Source organism: Xenopus laevis, chromosome 9_10L (genome assembly GCF_017654675.1).
Source record: "Xenopus laevis strain J_2021 chromosome 9_10L, Xenopus_laevis_v10.1, whole genome shotgun sequence".
Lineage (NCBI taxonomy): Eukaryota > Metazoa > Chordata > Amphibia > Anura > Pipidae > Xenopus > Xenopus laevis.
The window spans coordinates 26,558,792-26,582,698 of record NC_054387.1 but is presented as its reverse complement, the minus strand read 5'-3'; the positions used below and the strand labels follow the sequence as shown (position 1 = coordinate 26,582,698).

The window sequence follows — 23,907 nt, the reverse complement described above, 5'->3', positions numbered from 1 at the left end:
GAGAGTTCTCACAATATGCTGCCAAAGTGATACCATGTAATTCCAATCCGTTTTTCTTTTCTGTAATGTCTCTAATTGCTTCCGTATCATATTGGGTGCAGGGACATTAAGAAATTCTCTAGAGCCAGACAGCTTTTTAATAATGCGAGAAGCTTCATCTTCGGTATACGAAAAAACATTCAATGCCATTTCTATAGTATTAACTAAGGGGTGCAAGCAAATGTGGCATTTATCAACTATGAAAGAGAAGATATTGCCGCACAACCCTCTTAGTTTTTGGGTGCAAATAGTCAAAAAGGCACTGCCAAAGTAGCCAATATCATAGAAAAAATAAAAACTGACACAGCACTCCAAATTTTGTATGCAAAAAAGGATATATATTGTAGAAAAACATACCAGAGCCCATAGGGCGACGTTTCGGGGTATACAAACCCCTTTCTCAAGCCAAGGGCATCATTCAAGTAAAAAGCATTAGTTTACACCTATTTATACAAGGTAACACAGGAAGTGATGTCATGTTCTACATGCAACTTCCTGTGTTACCTTGTATAAATAGGTGTAAACTAATGCTTGTTACTTGAATGATGCCCTTGGCTTGAGAAAGGGGTTTGTATACCCCGAAACGTCGCCCTATGGGCTCTGGTATGTTTTTCTACAATATATATCCTTTTTTGCATACAAAATTTGGAGTGCTGTGTCAGTTTTTATTTTTTCTATGATATTGGCTACTTTGGCAGTGCCTTTTTGACTATTTGTACCCAAAAACTAAGAGGGTTGTGCGGCAATATCTTCTCTTTCATAGTTGATAAATGCCACATTTGCTTGCACCCCTGAGTTAATGCTATAGAAATGGCATCGAATGTTTTTTCGTATACCGAAGATGAAGCTTCTCGCATTATTAAAAAGCTGTCTGGCTCTAGAGAATTTCTTAATGTCCCTGCACCCAATATGATACGGAAGCAATTAGAGACATTACAGAAAAGAAAAACGGATTTGGAATTACATGGTATCACTTTGGCAGCATATTGTGAGAACTCTCGGATTCCCAGGGGGTTGAGGATCCATTTGAGACCGACTCTGTTTATACACAATGAGGATTTTAAAACGAGGTATACGCAAATTCTAAATAAGTGTTCCATGGATATTATGACTCTTAACATTGACTTTATCACCCAGGAATTGTTACAGGTCCAATCAGAGATTGACAAACTTACTACTGATATGGACACTATGTTTCCAGCGGAGGAATTAACAAAAATGAAAGAGGATTTGGAATCAAAGATGTCTGCATATCGGAAAATAGGAGAGGAACAGAAACGGGGAACGTTTGCACGGGATGTTACCGATTATGAGCGGGGCAGAGTCTATCCGTGGGTGCATGGTGAACACGTCAGAAGGAACAGCGCGGGACGCACCAGTGGTGCGCGAGGCTCTGAAACCAGGATGTGGAGGAAGGATGCGCCTGTATTAGGTGCCGACCATGGAGAACGCCAACTTTTTTTTAGGTCCCGAATCGGAAAGGTGCAGACGTGGGGGTGCGCGACACAGAAGGAGACGGCAAGATTCAAAAGAAACATCGCTCCACCCAGAGATCACGCAGGACCGACAAATAGTCTACAATCTATCACACGTACAATTGACTGATACTGAACTTACGCTATTGGGGAAGGGATTGAATTTTTGTCCCACGCAGCGGTTGAATCCATTTCAGCTGGATGTAGACTTGTATGCATTTTTTCGCAGAATATGATTGAAAACTCATTTTTCTGTTAATCCGTATGCCGCAGTACAAACGGCAGGGGAAACCCTGACTTTGGACTCTTTAGGTCTCCGCAGCAAAAGTAGGTTTGTGCCTCCCACCACTTACCCTGCTGTGGAAACGTATATTAAACAAGTTAAGAAAGATATTAATGAGCAGTGTCTGGGATCAGATGGTCGAAAGGCACCTGCTAATTTGACCATTGATGAAACTGTTGCACTTAATAATTTGAAAACTCGTTCTGATATCACAATTAAACCCTCAGACAAGGGAGGGGCCATTGCGGTATTAGATACTGGATACTATGAATCTGAGATATTAGGACAATTGGCAGATAGTTCTGTATATCTTGAATTAGGCTATGACCCTGTGTTCCGTATAAAGCGAAAAATTTGGGATTTTCTTTCAAAAATGCTTATCAAGGGGACCATCTCCATTGAATTAAGAGATTTTTTAGTGGTGGACAAACCGGTTACCCCAGTACTATACACGCTGCCCAAGATACACAAGGATCCTGTCCAACCACCTGGTCGGCCTATTGTGGCGAGCATAGGTTCTTTGTTCTGCCCCATGGCCTCCATGTTGGACAGGATCCTTGCACCATTAAATCAGATGAGTGAGGAGAGCAATCCAAACAAGCAGAATATCTGCTACAGTGTGGTTTATTTGTAACTACAAACACAACATGTTTCAGGCCACACACGCCCTTTATCAAAGAAAATAGGATGGTTGCACCATTGGTGCAGCAAGGGAAATCCTATATAAAAGATAGCAACCATTTTTTAGACTTATTGAGGTCTGTACAGGTAGAAGCATCTGAGGAATTGTTACTAGTTACTTTTGATGTGTCCTCACTTTATACATCCATACCAAATAGAGATGGTGTTGAAGCTTGTGCAGAAGAAAGATAACATCTATCGTCATATATCGTTTACCACACACGTTGTAGTGTGGTGGCGCTATATCGATGATATATTTGTGATATGGAGGGGCGACACAGACTCACTTGATTGGTTCCATCGAGAAATCAATGGAATGCATCCGAATATTACATACACTATACATATGGATAGGGGGTCTATACAATTTTTGGACGTTACAGTAAACAGACAAGGGAGTGGATTTACTACGGAATTATACTCGAAGCCTACAGATAGGAACCAGTTATTGCATTATACCAGCTATCATCCGGTGCATACTAGGGACTCTATCCCCATTAGTCAGTTTACCAGGGTTGAAAGGCTAGTTAGTCAGCCAGAGAGACGTGAGCAACAGTTAGATGACATGTACAATAAATTGCTTATACGTGGGTACCCGAGATGTGTCCTAGATAGAGCCAAAACTAGGGCAAGGAAAGCTAAGGTTCATCGTAAAGATAAAGAACAGTCTATACCATTTGTTACTCATTATAATGATCGCAGTAATATGGTGACTAATATTCTCTGTAAACATTGGGGGATTCTTCAATCCTCGTATCCGGAAGTTCAAGAGTTTGGTCGACCTCCATTGGTCTCGTATAGAAGGGGGAGAACGTTGGGTAGTCAGTTGGTTCACTCTGATACTAAGGAAAATCAGACACTGACACAGTCATATATGGATACAAGATTGCGGGGGATGTTCCCTTGTCTATCATGTTCCCAATGCTGTTGTGTCCACAAGGGTATAATATTTAAGCATCCAACTACTGGTCGTGAATATCCTCTAAGGGGGTATTACACGTGTCTGACTAAATTTGCTGTTTATTTGTTAATTTGTCCTTGTGGTCTCCTCTATGTTGGGGAGACCACATTACAAATAAAAACACGGATATCCCAACATAGATCTACAATTAGAAAGGGCAATGTGAAGTTGCCAGTCTCTAAGCATTATGTCACATGGATACAGATTTGAAATACATGGTTTTGGAATGTGTACCCTCCCCCAAATGGGGGGGTGATAGAGAGTTACTGTTAAGGAAAAGAGAGGTATGGTGGATACACCAATTAAATACGTTGGCCCCAAACGGGCTTAACAGAGACTATGACCTATATGAATTTCTATGATGGGATAAGTATCGGTTCCATTTCTGTTTTTTATTCTTTGTTTTGTCTCCTTTTAGCTGGATTTGGATATGCAGTGGACTAACGCTGAGCTGTTGTATACCTTTATGGATGACATTAAGTAATTAAGGGGTTAATGATGTCATTCCTGTGTTACCTTGTATAAATAGGTGTAAACTAATGCTTGTTACTTAAATGATGCCCTTGGCTTGAGAAAGGGGTTTGTATACCCCGAAACGTCGCCCTATGGGCTCTGGTATGTTTTTCTACAATATATATCCTTTTTTGCATACAAAATTTGGAGTGCTGTGTCAGTTTTTATTTTTTATATATATATAAGTCATGCTTTTAAAGATATATCCTTTTTCACCCTTTCATCTTACAAATCTATTAAAGGGGTGATTCACCTTTAAGTTAAATTTTAGTAGGTTATAGAGTGTCCTATTTATAGCAATTTAGCAATTGGTCTTAAATTTTTAAAATAGTTTTTGAATTGTTTGGCTGACAGCCAAAATTGTTTGCTTTCTGACACTACAATTTATCATCATTGCTACTTTTTATTAATTATCTTTCTATATAGACTCCCTGCTTTTCATATTCCAGTCTCACATTCAAACCACTTTCTGCTTGCTAAGGTAAACAAGACCTGAGCAACCAAATAGAAAGAAATGGAAGCCAATTGCAAATATCCCAGATGAACAATGTCTGTCATACTAAAAGTTAAGGTGAACCGCTCCATTAATTTCTATGTATTTATTTTGATGAGAACAAGTAGGAGGCCAGCAGCCTCACTTCACTGATTCTAAAAGTCTTCATGCTTTTTCCATCTCCTGTGCTAACAGAAGAAGACTCTGAAGTGGGATCTCACCTTTGACAGTGTTGTGGTTCTTCCCCCAAATTCAAAGAAATAGTGGCTGCTGTACACCCTGTATTCTGATTCTTTTGTTGCAATGAAACTCACCTCCCCTGTGGTTGCTCAATCCATGATATAACATTGAATTAGTGGAGCTCATTCACTACTTGTGTACAGAGGTCGTCCTGGAAAATGACGTCAACTTTTATAGTATTTGTGTGGATTTTGATTCATTAAGTAAATTGTTGGTCTTATTATCAACTGTAACAGTAAGCAGTTCAGTTCAGAGGACTAAAAAAAATAAACCAACTATAAAGTACTTGTCACAGTTGTCCAGTTGGGACCCTCTTGACAATATTCCTACTTGTCTCCGTACTGAAATCTCTTGGCTGCTTTACTCCTTGGGACAATTCAAGTTATTTTTGTGATAGTTAGGATACATTTCCCATGCTTCTGACATATGATGGAGTTTTCATTTGTAATCAATACCATGTTCAGTTACAAGTAAATGAGGCCTGTGTATGCGACAGACTTTCCTTTTCTCTGAGTCTCTTATATACACAAATGATATACAATGAAAATACTTCTGGGTTATGAAAGTGACCTGATACTGCAGTGCCTCATTTTACTGAAAATGTTAGGGTCTAGCAGGTCATTAAGCTAGCAAGTCAATTACAATTAGGTCAGTGTACATAAATCACCATCATAATTTGCATACTGTATGCAAAATTTGCATATATTAAATTTTTTTTGCATTTTGTAGATCAGTGGGAAACTCTGCATATTAATTGTCAGCTTCTTTCTCTTTCAGATAATTTTTATTTGAGAAATCTTCCAGCACAGCCTACTCTTTTGTCTGCCAATCTCAATTATTCAAGTATAGCCCGAGCAGCTTCTGGCCACCCAATTGGTTCCTGTAGCAGAGACAGAGAGAACAACTATCTGCAAAAGAAAGACCATGAACGTTACCAAGGGAGCACAGATCTAAATAAAGAAAAGATGAACAAGGGGGACCTAAAGGAGCGACATATTGAAGAGGAGGGCAAGGAGAGACAGAAATTGTTGTTGCCTATGTCTCTCGATGGTCATTTCAAGGATGATCTTCACCAGAGAGGCTCATGTGACAACCGGACCAAGCATCTCAATTCTTGCCTGATGACCTCAAAGGTGCTCAATGGCGATCCAGGTAAGGCAATGCTGTCAAGCTGCACAATGGGAGCAGGAATGCCCAGACAGGGGAGCCAGAGCCGATGTGCCAAAGACATAATGAGGTCTGACAAAACATACCCTCAGCATGATCCCCAGCAACCATACAGTGAGTGCCTGGAAAGGAGGCAAATGCTTCATCACTCTGTTTCATATACAGTCCCGTCCAGTCTACCCAGCATTCCTCCTCCACTGAACACCTCCACTGGCTCATTCCCCTGTCTCCAGCTGCATTCCAACCCAGATGTAGTGTGCTCATTGCAGGAAAAGGCTGGCAGGGATCTGAAAATGGGCAGGCCCACATTTGTACCTTCTGTGGGGCGCTTCACTGACAAAAGCCGGTCTTTTCAGGTGACCCCGGAGAGTTGCCATGTGGACAGAGGAGAGGGAAAAGATAAAGGCCACGAACTAAACTCTGATATCCATCTCCAAGGTTCTTATTCAAACACCTTTTCCCACTTGAAAACTGAGAATAAAGGGGAGAGGCGGTTGGAATGGCAACAAAACTCGGCCACCAGGATCAAAAATTTAGAATTTTTGCACAGTGGGGGCTCTGAACATGCTATGCAGAGGGGCATGGAAAAAGGGGGTTACTTTGAGATTCCTCAATCACAAGACTGCCCTCGTCCCAATCACCAGGATACACACTGTGTAAAACCTAGTCAGTCCTGTTGCACTTTAGACAGGCCCTCCAAAGACCCACAGACACATAGTTCTCAGAAGGTTGCTCGGATACGACACCAACAACACAGACCTACTGAAATGGAGCAAACGGGAAGTGGCCAGGATGGGAAAAGAAAGACCATTGAGCTGAATTCCTTGGGCTACAATGGACCTCCCCTTCCCCCATGGACTGATCCTGCTGTCTCAATAAGTGAGGATAGAAAGAACTCATACCTTGACCCTTTTAGCACAAGTTTACAACAGGCTGCGCTAATGACCCCAGGGCCATCACTGAGCCAGGAAATGCAAGGCCCAACTGATGAGGTCTCTGCTATGAAAAACCTGCTAAAGTACAGCAATCAAGCACTTATTGTGGGTCAGAGGGCCCCATTTGTGGGCTTAGGGAACATGAAGGCCAGTTGCTCACAGCAAGAAATGAAATTTCACTCCAGCAAATGCCAGCCAGAGCAAGAGCGCATGGACTGTGCCAGGAGTCGGGAGCATGAGATCTCTCATGGAGATGGAGAAGTCAGGCAGCCTCCAGTTGGTATAGCAGTGGCAGTTGCACGTCAGAAGGATACTGGGACCCGCCAAGATCCTTCATATGGTGCAGGTTCCAGTCGGCAGAGCAGAAATACCATGGAACCGAAAGGTACACAGAGCAGGAATACTTCAAGATCACAAAACCTTGCAAGTATGTGTTTGTTTAAAATGTATTTGAGCTATTTGGCTCAGAAGCTAAATTGTTAGTTTCTATTTGGAAAAAATTAAAACAGTTTTTTTAATCAAAATGCATGCTTTGTAAAAGTGTCTTGTAAACAATCTGTTATGCCACCCCAGCAACTATTCCATCCTATTCCAGAAAACATATTGTGTAAAAACAAGAATCTGCCAGTGCATTATACTCCTCTAACTATAAAAGAAATTTGCTTAAATATGTGTTTGTGGCTGACTTGTTGAAAAATTCCCCTAAAACCCAACTAGCCCTGTGCATCTGTTCTATTTCCTGCCCCCTGAATTCTCTTGATGTACAGGGGAGCCGGCAGCACTCAGCTCACTGCACTGTAGGATAGAAACCAAACGGCAGCTAGGCTGACCTGATCTTTGGTTGTGTGACTGGAGCAATGTGATTGACTATCCCCCCCCCTGTACTTCTGGCAGGGACATTTAGGACACGCCCACTACTTACTTGAAATACGGACAGCAACTGTAGCAGTCATCCTCCAATAAAGGGGCATTTTTGAAGATAGCATTAGTTTTTAGCCCCAATTAAAAACCAGCACCATACAGTATATTATTCATTATTGCCTACTAAATTATAGAGTTTTTTTTACATATCCTATATGTCTTCTTTAAATTACTTTCTTGAGCTCTAGTTTTGCTCCAATCATTACACTGAAAAGTGGATAACATCTCCCCAATGAAGTTCTTGTGAAATGGTTTCTCCCATGAAAATCGCAAATTGCCACTATCCTTATGCTGTGTAGTAGCCAAACTGAATAGTACAGAACCTGGGTTACTTGTTTAGCAGTTTCCCAGATGAACTGAAAAAGCCTTAATTTAGCCTATAATCAAATATGCAGTCATGTGACCAACTTCCAATGGAAATTTAGCCCGTTTACTTTAGCATATACAGGCAGGAATAGTGTAGGAACTGAGGTAAAGAGCTGTGTAAAAGTGTCAGCACTATAAACAGATGACTAAAATTGTCACAGGTCGTTCTGGGTAAAGATTGCAGGTGTAGTCATTGCCCCACCCCAGCTGCTACAAATGTTGCCGCCACCTCACTTTATACTGTGGGAGACTGGTAACGGTGGGGGAAGTATGATGGGTGGATAGGAGGCATTGATGATTTGTTGCCCCCCCAATTTTTTTTTAAAGGTTTAAAGGGGGCACCCAATGCTTCAAATAATGCCACTACTCAATTCCTTTTGATTTCTGTCATACAAAAAAAGCTGGAACAAACTACCCATTCCAAAAAAAGTATTCTGTTTCTATGTTGTCTTGCATCATGCTTTCAGTATAAGCGAAATGGTGAAAAATTCGCTAAACGCACCTGAAGTAAAAAAAAAAAAAATTATATTGATGCGCAACAATTTTTTTTTTTTTTTTTACGGTTTCAATAATTTTTTAAGTATTTTCAAGTATACATACAGTAGTCATATTAATGACATTTTACAGTAATGTTCTCTTTTTACATAAAACGAAAAAATAAACATGAGTCATATGATCTATAACAACAATGTTAATATTGACGCAAGCAACAATTTTTATACTCGTGACTCTTATGTCCAAATGAATTAAAGTCAATGGGCGTCTGAATCATTTTTATGTGCGGAACAATTCTGACACGCATACATTTTTTTTCTCGCAGTGAATTTTTCCACAGCGAATTTTCGCAGCAGTTTCACAAAAACATTCTTGGACAGCGAAGTGTGGAAATTATCCGTAAATCCGTACCTGGCAAATTAATTTGCCCATCCCTATTCAGTATCTACATCAGATGAGATTGAAATGTTATCTGATGCAGGCATCCTGCTTTTGCATTAGTACAATCACATAACCTTAAATTCTGTTAATTAATGAAAAGTGTTATACAATTAATATAAATACTCTTGTAACGCTAATTTGAGCTATCCAGACCCAAAGGAGTTAATGTCCAGCTAGTTGTTAGAGCATGGGTTACATGTGACTCAAACACTGCAGGCTAGGGCCTTCACTTAATGAAAGATTTCAGGAATGGTGTAGTGCACTACAACTCTCAGGCTACTGTGCAACAAAACAGGAAAAAATGGGCGCCAGGAGGTTCCTGCAATATAACAAAATTAACTTTTATTTGTCCAAGACAAATGATCCAAAGGTTTACTTACAGTGGTACAGAGGCATTGGCAGTATATAAGCGTTCCCCGCTCACACAGAGCAGACAGAGGTAGATGCAGAATATACAGGCACACCTGCTCACACAGAGCTTCCAAGGTAGATGCCAGAGACTTTCCTCCAGAGACAACACAGTGACCTGGATCCTCACACTGGGGATCAGGGAAATCACTAGACCTAATCCCTATTAGGCTGTGTTCCTATACTACAGGCCAGTCTTGCCTGAGAGGAGAGCTACCTCCTTGCTATCCCTCCTAGTTGGAGCCAAGCTGCTCTTTCTATCTGTACTCTCTATCTCACTCTCCTAGAGAGTCTATTACAGATATATCCCTGCCACTTACTAGCCTCATTCACAGGGTCCTTGCTCCCCGACTTAGACACTAGAGGAACCGGTCCCTCTAGGCACATAGCTGTCTGGGCCATGCTGTACCCAGGCTCCCCATGGCACACCCAGCTGGATCAGCATTCAGCAGCCAAAGAGGAAATCCACCCCTTCTCACTCACTATACCAAAGTGGGACAGGACGTGGTCACAGCGCCTCCTGGCCAATAGCATAACTAGGCAAATATCTCTAGCTACATGGGAATCTGCCCACCAACTAGGGAAATGAGGAAGTGAAGGGAATTAAAGCTGTAGGGGCACATTTAAGCCTGTGGGTCCCTACACTCTGTTTTATTTTTAGCGGCCATTTAGTTTGGGGTTCCTTTGAAATAGTTACTACTTGGTCATGTGCTTTGTCATTTCCTTAACTGATAAAATAATAATAGTGGTTAAAATATCCAGCTCTGGCATGCTAAGAGGGTACAGCTTGCCAGCTTTCAACATTAACACTGTAGATGTTTTTTAATTAAATGAAATACACTGTCACATTAACACAAATAGTATTGCAGATACTCAAACCTTAAGCTTGTGCTAATGCTAAGAGTTGCATACGATCTGCTTAAGCTGGCCATAGATGTTGAGATTTTTAAAAGATCAGATCCTGATCGTGAGACCACGATCTTCTCAGAACGATCGTACGATCGTACGAATTTACCATCAACTAAAAAGACCAATTTACCAGGAAAACAAAGGGGAGCTGCCTGCTTGGCCCTGCAAACATAGAGAGATTGCACTGGGACCGACAAAGATTTTTTGACCTGGCCGATCAATTTCCCGACAGATGTCGGCCGAAAAATCGTAAGATGTACGATCGTTCGAATACCACTAACCACACGATAATTGGTCGGGCTTCCCTAAAATCGGTCGTTCGGCAAGAAGAATCGTCGCGTCTATGGGGAGCTTTAATTAGGATTTGCACAATAAACTCCTGTGGGAGGTAGTGTATTTTAAGTGGGCTTGGTTTACAGAACTTACATGTCGGCACTCAGGACACCTCCTTGTAAGCAGGCATACCTCAACCCGTGTTGGCACCTCAGCTAACTGGTCTCCAGTCAAATTCAATTTAAAAAAAAAAAACTTTATTGCCAAGCTTGTGTTAAAAACAGTTAACAGGTATAATATGTGAGACTTATCTCCTGGAATATGACATATACAATCATCTATTGATTGTATGTGTCATAGTCCAGGAGATAAGTCTCACAAATGATAACCTGTTAATTGGTTTTAACACAAACTTGGAAATAAAGTTTTTTTTTACTTTTAACTCGTGGCTTGGGAGACACCTCGTCAACCTTTTGTTTTGTTGAGCATTTTGAGTGGGCAGCCGGAGAGGGGTTCCTGTCTGACGTGTGATGTCACCATGGGGTTGGGGTGCGGAAAGGAAGGGTGAGGGGTAGTTGGAAAGAAATATTTGGCTCACCTAGGACACTGATTAGACTCCACTTCCAACTAAGGGTTTTGTATTCTAGTCAGCTTTGTATACTAGGCTGTTAAATATATTAACTGTATACTGTATTTGCTGCATCTCCTTGCTTTTACCTTTTGATGGGGCTTTTTGTATTGTCAGTCGAAGGCATATACATAGTAACATCGTAAGTTAGGTTGAAAAAAGACACAAGTCCATTAAAGAGATACTGACACCTGAAATTAAACTTTTTTTTACATCTATTGGCTTTGCAAGCTACTTCTAACTTTGCCATAAAGTATTTGCATGATGCTTTTACATTACCTGTCTGATCCCCCATGTTCCTGTATGAGGGGGCTGCCATATTTGTGCAGCAGGAGTCCGTTAGCATTAGAAACTGTAACTAACAGGCTGAGATGGGACAGTCAGGTTGGCAAAGTCAGAGTGTCAGAGAGTCAGGCTTAGGAACTTCAACTAACAATTATATACAAAAACAAACCTCTCAGCAAAAAATGATCAACATGACTTATAGGTAACATTTAATGTACATTCATATGCTAAAATTCATTTTTTAGTGTCAGTATCACTTTAAGTTCAACCTTTAACTTTTTTTAAACTGCCTAACTGCCAGTTGATCCAGAGGAAGGCAAAAACCCCATCTGAAGCCTCTCCAATTTGCCTCAGAGGGAGAAAAATGCCTTCCTGACTCCAAAATGGCCATCGGACTAGTCCCTGGATCAACTTGTAATATGAGCTATCTTCCATAACCTTTTATTCCCTCACTTGCTAAAAAGCCATCCAACCCCTTCTTAAAGCTATCTAATGTATCAGCCTGTACAACTGATTCAGGGAGAGAATGCCACAACTTCACAGCTCTCACTGTAAAAAACCCCTTCCGAATATTTAGGCGGAGCCTCTATTCTTCTAATTGGAATGGGTGACCTTGTGTCAGCTGGAAAGACCTATTGGTAAATAAAGCATTAGAGAGATTTTTATATGATCCTTTTATATATTTATACATAGTTATCATATCACCCCTTGAGCGCCTCTTCTCCAGCGTTAAGTTCCCTAATTTGGCCAGTCTTTCCTCATAGCTAAGATTTCTCATGCCTTTTACCAGCTTAGTTGCCCTTCTCTGTACCCTCCCTAATACAATAATGTCCTGTTTGAGTGATGGATACCAAAACTGTACGGCATATTCTAGATGGGGCCTTACAGTGCTCTATAAAGTGGAAGAATGACCGCTTCCTGCTGTGAATCAATGCCCCTTTTCATATAGCTCAAGACCTTATTTGCCCTTGATGCTGCTGACTGACATTGCTTGCTACAGCCAAGTTTATCATCTGCAAGGACTCCAAGGTCCTTTACCATAATAAATTTGCCTAGTGCAGTCCCATGAAGGGTATAAGTGGCTTGGATATTTTTATATCCCAGGTGCATGACTTTACATTTATCAACATTGAATCTCATTTGCCACTTAGCTGCCCAGATTGCCAGTTTGTCAAGATCCTGTTGCAAGGATGCCATATCCTGGATGGAATTTATTGGTCTGGATAGTTTTGTGTCATCTGCAAACACTGATACATTACTTACAATACCCTCCCCTAAGTCATTAATGAGCAAGTTAAATAAAAGTGGACCCAATACCGAGTCCTGAGGGACCCCACTAAGAACCTTACTCCAAGTAGAGAATGTACCATTAACAACCCCCCTCTGTACCCGATCCTGTAACCAGTTTCCTATCCATGTGCAAACGACTTCATTAAGCCCAACAGTCCTGAGTTTAGAAAGCAATCGTTTGTGGGCCACAATATCAAACGCTTTGGCAAAATCCAAATAGATCACATCTACTGCCCCCCACTGTCCAGCATCTTAACTTATCATAAAAAGCAATCAAGTTTGTCTGACATGACCTATACTTCATAAAGCCATGCTGATTGCTGCTCATAATGCCATTCACTAGGACAAAATTTTGAATGTGATCCCTTAACAAGCCTTCAATAATTTGCCCACCACAGATCAAACTTACTGGCCTATAAATGCCAGTCTGAGATGGTAATCCCTTTTTAAATATTGGAATGACATCAGCTTTTCTCCAATCCTTAGGTACCATACCAGATGAAAGCGAATCTGAGAAAATCAGAAATAGGGGCTGGTCTAAAACTGAACTAAGCTCTCTTAGAACCCTGGGAGTGTATGCCATCAGGCCCTAGAGCCTTGTTTACATTATTTTTTATTAAAGCTTTATGGATCATATCCTGACTAGATTGAGCTGAGCCATCAATGCAGCTATGAAGTGAGCCTGGGAACTCAGACTCCTCTATTGTATACACTAAGAAAAGAACTGATTTAGCCCATTTGCCTTTTCTGTATCTGTTACAACCTTAATGGTACCATTATTTAATAGAGCAACACTCTCATCCTGCATCTTTTTACTATTAATATATTTAAAAAACTTTTTCGAGTTAGCTTAGCCTCCGCCACAATGCACTCTTCATTTCCTTTCTTTGCCTTCTGGATTGCTGATTTACAACATTTATTATAAGTTTATATTCATTAAATGCAGCTTCTGCCCCAACAGACTTATAGTTTTTAAATGCCTTTCTCTTTTTCCTATTAACTTCTTTATTTCTATATTAAGCCACATAGGGTGATTCTTAGAGCTTCTACATCAGGGATCCCCAACCTTTTGAACCCGTGAGCAACATTCAGAAGTAAAAGGAGTTGGGGAGCAACACAAGCATGAAAAATGTTCATGGGGTGCCAAATAAGTGCTGTGATTGGCGATTTGGTAGCCCCTATGTGGATTCTCAACCTACATTGAGGCTCTGTTTGGCTGTGCACATGGTTTTTATGCACCAAAACTTGCCTCCAAGCCTGGAATTCAAAAATAATCACCTGTTTTGAGGCCACTGAGAGCAACATCAAAAGGTTGGAGAGCAACATGTTGCTCACAAGCTACTGGTTGGGGATCACTGTTCTACATGTACTCATTAAGGGAATAAATTGAGCATAGTAATGATTTAATATAATTTTAAATGACAACCATTTCTGGTCTGTGTTTTTAGGTGAAAACATAATGCCCCCAACCAATGCTCTGAAGGGCAGCCCTCAAGGCACTACAATTAGTTTTCTGAACTTCATGGTTTTTGTTGCCCCAGTGTATGTTTGTTTTTTGCACCAGACATTGAATGATATAACATTATGGTCACTATTACCCATGAGTTCAATGGCTTGCATATTTGCTATCATTTCTCAGTCATTTGAGATCACTATATCCAGAATAGCATTTTTTCTGGTTGGCTCCTCAACAACCTGCACAATAAAATTGTCATGCAACAACTTTATAAACTTGTTTCCACTAACTGATCTGGCAGTATTGTTGCTCCAGTCAATATCTGGGTTATTAAAATCCCCCATTATCATCACTTTACCCAAACTAGCATCTTGTTATATTTGCATCAGGAGTTTTGCCTCCTCCTCCTCACTTACATTAGGGGGTCTATAGAATACTCCTACAATTAATTTGCTGGACTCTACAATTGGCGAAGAACTCTACCCATGAGACTTCTGCCCCCTCATTTTCTAACATAACCTTTTTAAGCTTTTAAATCCTGCCTAACAAACAGACATACCCCCTCCTCCTTTTCTATTGCCTCTGTTCCTCCGAAACAAAGTATAGCCACTGATATTAACTGCCCAGTCATGCGACTCATTCAGCCATGTTTCGGCCACACCAGTCACATCATATTTTCCCTCCAGCACCAGCACCTCTAGCTCCTCTATCTAACCTGTCTTCCACTGAATCTTTTACTGAGCCCCCCCCCACACCTAGTTTAAAATCTCCACTAACCATCTAGCCATCTTCTTCCCCAAAACAGCTGCACCATCATCATTGAGGTGCAGCCCATCCCTAGCAAAGAGCCTGTAGCCGGCTGAGAAATCAGCCCAGTTCTCCAAAAACTCAAAACCCTCCTCCCTACACCAATCTCTCACCCCCACTGTCTTTTTAGCATTTATCGTGGCACAGGTAATATCTCTGAGAAAATTACCTTGGAAGTCCTCGCCTTCAACTTTACACCTAGTTTTTTTAAATTGTTCTTGAGGACTTCACCACCTCCTCTAACTTTGTCATTGGTACCTATGTATACCAAGACTGCCGGATCTTCCCCAGCCCCTCCCAATAATCTGTCCACTCGTTCCACCACATGCCGAACCCTAGCACCAGGCAAGTAGCAGACTGTTCAGCATGAACAGTGGGGCGGCATGCTGCCCAACCACACCCACATTGGTTCAAAAGCACTGGGGATGTGCAGGAGATACAATATATTTTTTTACATTTCCCCATTGCTCCAGTCCCAATGATGAAAATTTGCATGAATAAAGAGGAGGCGACTGGGGCGACAAAAGGCAGTGGGCCTAGGGGCGCCTGCTTTGTAAATCCGGCCCTGCCTACTTTCCCCCCCAACTGTCACAAACATTCCTCCCTCATTAGCCTCCACTGCCCCTTCTCCTCCCCCCACTCCTTTAGCCCCTGCCAGTGGTTGCTCTGCGAACCTCCTTTCCTCCTCCCACCCCCCATTTGCCGGTGCCCTCAGTGCTGCAAGTTCCCCCCTTAGAGTCTGCAGTTCAGATTCCAAGATGAAAACCTACCGACATCTCTCACATGTAAATACTGCATGGAACGTCTGCTCTAACACCACATACATGTACTACTCAAGTAGTCAGAAAGCAGAAAAATACTGTAACCAAAATAATTTCCTAGGCCACCTTTTTTTTTTTAAGATTGTAAACACTAATCTAATGTATGCAAAAATTACGTCTCCCTTCACTGTCACAATGAGGTAAGAACATTTAATCCAACAAAAAGTTCTACAGAGTCCTATTTATATGATGCTTTCTGCAAGGAGCTTGTACAAAGAAAGTGGTTGCTTGCATTGTAAAATATGGAGTTGGAGAGTGGGCTTGCTTACACATGTTTAATTTTTTCTTGTATAACAGCTGGTTCTGGCCGATCCATGCATATTATTGACTTGGACGCAGATGAAGAAAGGAACCGCCTTTGTGATGATAGGCTGGGAATTTCTGGGCGGGACATTCTCATGCAGTGAGTGTGATTTCCTATATTTTGTGGGTCAGCAAATCGACTGGCATAAGGCAAATGCTCCATTGTGGGTAACAGTAGAGCAAGTGGTTTAGTAAGAGATTGACTATGGTCTAAACATTGCCCTTCTCGGATAGGTTCTAACCCTACTATACTATATGGAACAACTATATACTATATATAAGCAAAACTCTCCACATACTGTATGCCTATGGCTAGCTTTGTTGTAAACCCATATTTTCTCTCAGAGACATTGACAGAAATTTAAAATGATGGGCACAACATCAACTACATACAAACTACTCCCTTACCAGCCAGTGTCGGACTGGGATGCGAGGGGCCCACCAGAAAACCTCAGAGCATGGGCCCACCAGAAAACCTTAGACCATGGGCCCACTTTCCAAATATTATTTCTCCTCTCTTCACATAACCTCTTTATTCTCCTAGTCTCTTATATCTACTTACTATACTCTAGTCTTCCATTATTAAGCCTAAGAAATAGGAAATGACCATGAAATAGGCCAAATGGTTAGAGGCAAGAGGCCCACTGACACCTGGGCCCACTGGGAGTTTTCCTGGTATCCCGGTGGGCCAGTCCAACACTGTTACCAGCTCAGATGTCTTACTGACCTGGCAACAACTACAAGACCTTCACTTTATCCCACATCAATAACTATTTAGTATGACACTACATACATCCACAATGTCATGATAAAAACTTTTCTCCAACGTTATATGAAATATTTGTCGTCAGGTATATTCCCCAAAATAGTAATCTCCATTATATTTGATTGTTCAACCCATTTAACATCAATAAAGGAACTTACGTTTATCCAACTTTGGAAAAGGACTTTTATGTTTTGAAGATTATAGATGCTGTATGATGGTCAATTACTAGTGTTTAGTCCCAGTTAAACTGGCAAAATGTTTTCCCTCCTTTCCACATTTATGCTATCCTTTATGCGGGCCCTTTCAGCATATTTTTCAGGAGTACCCCAAGGCAGTCAGGTTCTGGATTTGGATTTACACCTTTATCATAAACATCACAGGGCTAACACTTAGGAAGACTCAGTGTAGGCCCTCTTAAATTGAAGAATATCTGTGGCAACTCATTTTCTCTCTTTTCTTTCTACTAAATAGACTGTCCCTTTCCAACAATAAAGCCAGGGTGTACAGCTTCAAGCCTAACTAACAGACCATTCCTATATAAGGCTTAGCTTCAGCTATGCACAGGATTGTTGGCTAAAATGAATGAAACACAACTCAGTTAACTGGAATTTTACTAGTAATGATTTGTATCCTGGCCTAAGACTGAGTATATTTGATTTAAACATCTGCAGCCTTTTAAAGTCTTAATCTGTGTTTAATTTTGATCCCTGGCACAATACATATGGTTAAATCTCATGCTGAACCATTAATGTTGCTGTTTTATGTGAGTGTAGGGAGGGGTGTGTGTATGGATGCTGGGTTTTCATTTGGAAGGGTTGAACATGATGGACCCGATTTAACTATGTAACTATGTAACTATATATTCAGGGACAATAAAGACTTGGTGGAGTTTGCTCGAATCCATCCTTCGAGTGGTTGCCCTGGAGATCTTACCCCTCACCTCATGATAGCAGGTGGTTCTTCCCTTCAAGCTAGCCAGTTAGGAGGAGATCCTGCGTCACATAGCCACTCTACGCACCCTCATTGGCTACCGAGAACTAGAAGTCCCTCCATCTGGATGGGGGGGCATTCCTATAGTAAGTATGCAGACTTGGATTGTAGCTGGAGTGAGTCTGTATAATATCTATATAAGAAGGAGATTATGGATTTTTATGCCCTAAGCATGGGTTTATCGTTTCATTATAAATATGTAATGGTGTAAAATATTGGTGGTTTGCATGAAGGACTTTGCTACTCTTATTTTGTATTTTTTCCACATGGTGTAAGCATGTATTACAATCTACAGGTGAGGAAGTATAACTCAGCTGGGGCATGGAATAGGATGTCTTCAAAAATAATATGTTCTTATTTCTCCTTTTTTACCAACAGGTATCAGTCACCCGGCTCTACACCAAAATCTTCCCCCTGGGTTTCCCACTTCCATGCCCAGTGCCATGCAACCAGTGTTCCCCCTATCGCAGGAACCACCTGCACAGTTGGTTATTCTACCTCCAGACCCTTCTCCCCACACTGCTTCACACCCTCTGGGTAAGTTAGCTGCTGTTATGGATTGTACTTTATACAGTTCAATCTATGTGTGTTGGGGGGGTGGTTGTCTTTAGAATTGCTAATATAATAACAAGGCAGCAAAACAGATAGAATGCATGTGCACCAGAGTATAGAAAATGCAGTGGAATTTTAATCTGAAAAGTTAATCACAAAAAAATAAAAAAAATAAACACACTAATGAAAAAGAATCAACCAGTAAATACGTGCTGTATCTATGATACAAATATGTTTTCTCTTTGATGCTATATGCTCTTCACACAAAAAGAAGCAAGTAATTAATGGGCTAAGCAAGTTGTTTTATATGCAGCTGATGTCATGGATCAAGCTTCCCTCTGGCCCCCTATGTACCCTGGTCGAGGGCCTGCTTCTCACCTACAGCACCCAGGACAGCTACCAGTCTATTCGCGGTCACAGTTTCTTCGACAACAGGAGCTCTATGCCCTACAGCAGCAAAGGGCAGCCCAAGCATTGGAACTTCAGAGGCAAAGCCACCTGCAGGTAAATCACCTTGAAATACTAGCCATTTCTAAAGTATTTAAATCAGCCTTTAAAGCACAGCCCATAGTGATGAACCTTACTTTTCCTTCTACAGAGGAAGCCAGAGGATCACCTGCCAGAACCTGAAGATACCACAGAAAAGACCATTAAGTCACACAGTAAAACAGACACCTTAAACACTTCCAAGAGCCAGACCCCATCTGCCCTACTGCTGCCACCTCCATCTGCACCTGCACCATCAAAACTGTCTCCCTGCTGCCATTCACCAGCTATAAGACCTCCATCATCCAAATGCCAAACTCCACGGCCACTGGCCCCATGCACTTTACCTGCCTGTCCAGATGTCAGCTCTGTATTGGTGCCTAGCTCCCCAGCTGTTAGCCCAGTGCCCATTCAGAATGCCAAGGGCAATGAGAGAGAAGAAAGGAGGGGGGAGGGGCAGCCCCCCAGAGACTATCCCAAATCACTGGAGCCAGGTAAGCACAAAAAAGTTCATTTTGTAATATGTTTATTTTTCCTGTTTTTCTGATAGATTTTCCAAAAATATTATTGGCTGACAGCTAACATTAAGGATTGTGTTGTATATTGCATAGGTTTCTTTAACCAAGAAGGACTAATGCCATCAGTACTACTGGTGGGGTATGGACTGGCAGAGTAGACCTTGTGGTATCATTAGTGGCATTCTGGTGCAGCAATTCTATGTGCATAATGTTGATGCAAGTCAGTAGATTTGCAGCCACAATGAAGTGAATAGATCCTTCTGGTTACAACTGAATATTGCCTAGAAGGTTCATTCAGAACTATTTATAGGTGAATGTTTCTGTTGTTGTGTCTTTACTAAGGATGAACTAAATCTAGTTTTCCTTTCAGAATACAGCTAATTTCTGCACCCCCATAAAAAGTACATTTGTACACATGCAAACCATGGCAAATCAGAATGTTGATCGGGTGTGTTTACAAATAGAAAGTAAAACAAGTACATGGAGCTGAAACCAAAAAATGCATAGAAAAAAATATACATAAGATGAGGAGAGGGATTATTGACATTGACATTGTGTATATTAAGTGCATCCTTTAGATTTGGTCAGATACTTTCACATTCTCAACCCTTGCTTACAAAAAATGTGGTATACTTATTCTCTTTAGTGTCAGCCATGGAAAACCACCTTATTCTGTCCTGACAGATCCCTCCATGGTATAGAACTGTCCATCAACTTTGGAGCATGTGCGGCACTGAGATTCAGTGCAGGGAGGCTATTAGTAAACTCAGTTTAATCATAACAGAATAGGGAGAGAGAGTGGAACAATGAGGCCTTACAGGGGAATCTCTGGAAATGCAACTTATTTAGTAAATGCAGTCTTTGGTTTTAAGGACTACAGCACAGGAGGTAGGTAACCTTACAAGAAGCAATTTTGTGATAACAGTACCAGGCACATGTAACAGAGTTGCAATGACTACTGTGTATGTTTGCAAACTGCTGCAGGCATCTGTAGATTCCATAATGTGAACATATACCATGAGAATATCAGGATAGCATTTCAGCTACTATATTAGATGTATTTTAAAGATGTCAGAAAAATTGCAAATAGAATAGTTGTTTTACCTTTAATAAAACATTGATTTCTACCTTTGTCTAACTTTGCTGCATGTTTGGGAAATAGATTTTATAGTGGTGATGAAAATGTTAACAGCAGATATACTGCAGAGACAAGCTCATAGGGGGGCGTTGCTCCGCACATGCCTGTGAATGAATTGCATAGTAATATTGATTGCTTTTTAAATTAAAACATATTTGTATGCCGCAAGCCCCATTTGTCACCCTGTGCCTTGGAATGTGATCTGTTTTTCTCCATGTGCTGTCAGAATCCTACAGAATATGTTCAGTGTGTTTCTGGCTCCATCTGGTAATTACAGAGTTAAAATTAAATCAACATGGAATTGGGTTTTTTTTATAACGCTTTTTACTATCAATCTTGGTAAAGACTATACAATATTGTTTGGGGTCTGTAGCCATTCTGTTTGGACAAGTTTTCTGAATATGAAGTTGGACATAGTCACACAGGGCTGGCTTGAGATCATACAAAATCAAATCTTACTTCAAAGACCAGTGTCTTAACCCAAAGGTTATGAGTCATCCCAGTCTCCTTGAGCAGTCCTTGTGAGGGGCTAGACTGGAGGACAGCTTTGCTATTTATCTGGCCATGTTGTCAGGGGGGCGGATGGATACCATTAATAACCATCTGACCATGAGAAGCTGGGGGGGGGCATTGCCAACCCAGGGCACCTTCAGAACCTTCCCAAGACTGAGTGATAACATTTATTTCATGGTTTTCAGCCTGTGTCAGCTGCATAAACACCCAGAAAACAACCAGGGTAATGGCTCCTGCTGCCTACATCCATCTTCCAAATCTGTCTATTCCCTTCTCCCACCATCCCCCCTATATGTCCATTTATCTTTTCCCCCTTCAATCACTTGCCCTCCCTTTCATGTAGCCGATCACCTCATCCATCTAAAGGTTCACATCTTGTCATTTCATTCTTGCTCTGATTCTCTCTAACTCTTAAATGTACACAAGGTGTTGGCAATAATCCCTCTCGTCATTCTATGCATTTGTATTTCAATGCAATTATTATATTTAAATTTTCCATTACCCACACCCTGTATTTATTTAATTTGTTTTATTGAAAATGCACCCAATACGTTCAGATTTGCCATGGCTTGCACAGGTACAATATCTCTTTTTATGGGGTAACCAGTCTCTGTGCAGCAGTTGCCATTGTTTTTGCAGTCACCACCTGGATACACACTCCACTCTATGGCACCTGACACCATTTGTGCATGTTCACCCATCCTTCAGTATTTTTTTCTGATTCCCATGACTACTTTGACCCTCTTTTATCAAGACCAGGTGTCTTTTTATTAATGCAGTCCCATTTTCTGTCCTGTCACAACAAAACTGCAACACATTGAAATTTTCTACGTATATTTATAATGGGGCAGAAACATATGATAGATACATGTAACTATAATCCAATGAGTTTTCTAGTGCACTGTTAATGCATTTATATGTATCGTGTACCTCAGCTGAACATTTGAAAGGAACAGTATCACCAAAAAATGAAAGTGTCCTAAAACAATGAAAATATAATGTACTGTTGTACTGCACTAGTAAAACTGGTTTGTTTGCTATACAGTTTTGTGAATAAACTACTATTGAAAATTACCACTTTTGTTGGTGTCTGCTTGGAGGAGGTAAGTTTATTACTACCTCCTCTGAATTACCCATTGGGTTTTTAAGTGCTTTTAGCTATTTTTATCCTTTTGGCGCCTCTGTTTTGTTTTACTACCATATCGAGTCCACCCCGAGTGGAGGGGTATCATCCCCACTTTCTTCTTTTACAGAGAGCGACTTCTTATTCCTGAGTGGGGTCAGGATAATTTCCCCACCTGCCTATACAGTGGTTGCCTAGCGGTAACCCTGGTTTGTGAGTATTAACTTGTTTACTCTACCATTACTCCTTGTTAAAACATATTACACTATTGGGGCTCTTGGTGTTCCTTTTTGTTTGCTACAGAAATACAACTATAGTTTATATCAGTGCTGTCCAAGTTCTGTGGTACAGAGGGCCAATATTTTACTGGCCTATGTGGAGGAGGGCCGATAATGGAAGTCAGTGTTGGTCACTCCCCCTTTTAAACCACACCCACTGTAAACCACACCCATATTACCACAAGAACTTTTAAGATCGTATCCACATTAACGGTGGTAGCACACCAAAAAAAACAAATGGTTGGTGCTCACTGCAGGGAAATCCCTCATCACTCATATGTGAAAAATTGAAGTCATGTTCAAAACATACCCTTAAATCCATATGCCTCCTCCCCTGTGGATAATACAACAACCCCCCAACACATGATTAAACACCTTAGGGGCCCTTAACAACAATTTTCAAATGCTAACAAACCCCTAACAGGCTTACATCCCACAGGTAGGGTAGGGCAAGCAGCACTGGGCAAGCAGAGAATGGCACACACAGGGAGGCAGGGCCGGGCCAAGGTATTTTTGCACCCTAGGCAAGGGCTTCAATCAGTGCCCCCCCACCCAGTACTGCATTACCATTTCCAACCTTACCAGTCATATAGCCCCCTGTACCTGTGCCAGCACCTATCATATTGCCTCCATTTGTATCTATGCCAATGGCAGTCAATCCCCCAGATTGCCTCCAGGCTCCAATCTGTACCTGTGCCAGCATAAGCCAAAACATCCATCATATTTTTACCCCCAATCTGTACCTATGCCAGCAGCAACCAAAAGAATCCATCATATTGCCCCAATTTGCATCTGTTCCAGCAGTAGCCAAAAATCCATCATATTGCCCTCAAACATGTGTGTACCTATGCCAGCAGCCACATTGCCCCATGTACCTGAGCCAGCAGCAGCCAATCCCTAATATTGCCCCCAATCTGTACCTGTGCCAGCATCAGCCAAAAATCCACACTATTGCCTCCATATATGTACTTGTGCCAGCAGCAGCCAAATATCCATCATATCATCTGTTTACCTTTGCAAGTAGCAGCCAAGATATTGCCCACAAATATGTACGTGTGCCAGCAGCTGCCAAAAGCGAGCTGGGGAGTGATTCTGTCTGGAATAGGGGGTTTATAAAGTTGCAAATCAGGGTTTAAAAAAGAAAGAAAGGAAATTCCCCTTAAAAGTGTGCTCACCCATGATTGCGCCCTAGGTTGGCGCCTACTCTGCCTGCCCCTAGTTCCAGCCCTGTAGGGAGGGAAGGCAGAACAGAGCAGGAGACAAGGAAAGCTCTCAGTCTAATATGTTACTACATACAGTGACACAGTGCTGGTGCCCCATTAGCATTTTGAATAAGGGGTGAACAATGTGGGC

At 41.3% G+C, this 23,907-nt stretch overlaps 1 protein-coding gene across 8 annotated transcripts in view; it reads left to right on the top strand.

Moving 5' to 3' along the window:
* Positions 1 to 23,907, top strand: part of bahcc1.L (BAH domain and coiled-coil containing 1 L homeolog) — a 220,223-nt gene that overhangs the window by 134,359 nt on the left and 61,957 nt on the right. For 7 of the 8 annotated variants that reach the window (XM_041576469.1, XM_041576470.1, XM_041576466.1 and 4 more), the window contains 6 exons: positions 5,463 to 7,214; positions 16,185 to 16,290; positions 17,824 to 18,032; positions 18,325 to 18,483; positions 18,812 to 19,002; positions 19,097 to 19,478. In XM_041576469.1, coding sequence (XP_041432403.1) covers positions 5,463 to 7,214; positions 16,185 to 16,290; positions 17,824 to 18,032; positions 18,325 to 18,483; positions 18,812 to 19,002; positions 19,097 to 19,478 — 2,799 coding nt within the window. The remainder of the gene's footprint in view (positions 1 to 5,462; positions 7,215 to 16,184; positions 16,291 to 17,823; positions 18,033 to 18,324; positions 18,484 to 18,811; positions 19,003 to 19,096; positions 19,479 to 23,907) is intronic. The other variant, XM_041576471.1, reaches the window with a different exon arrangement.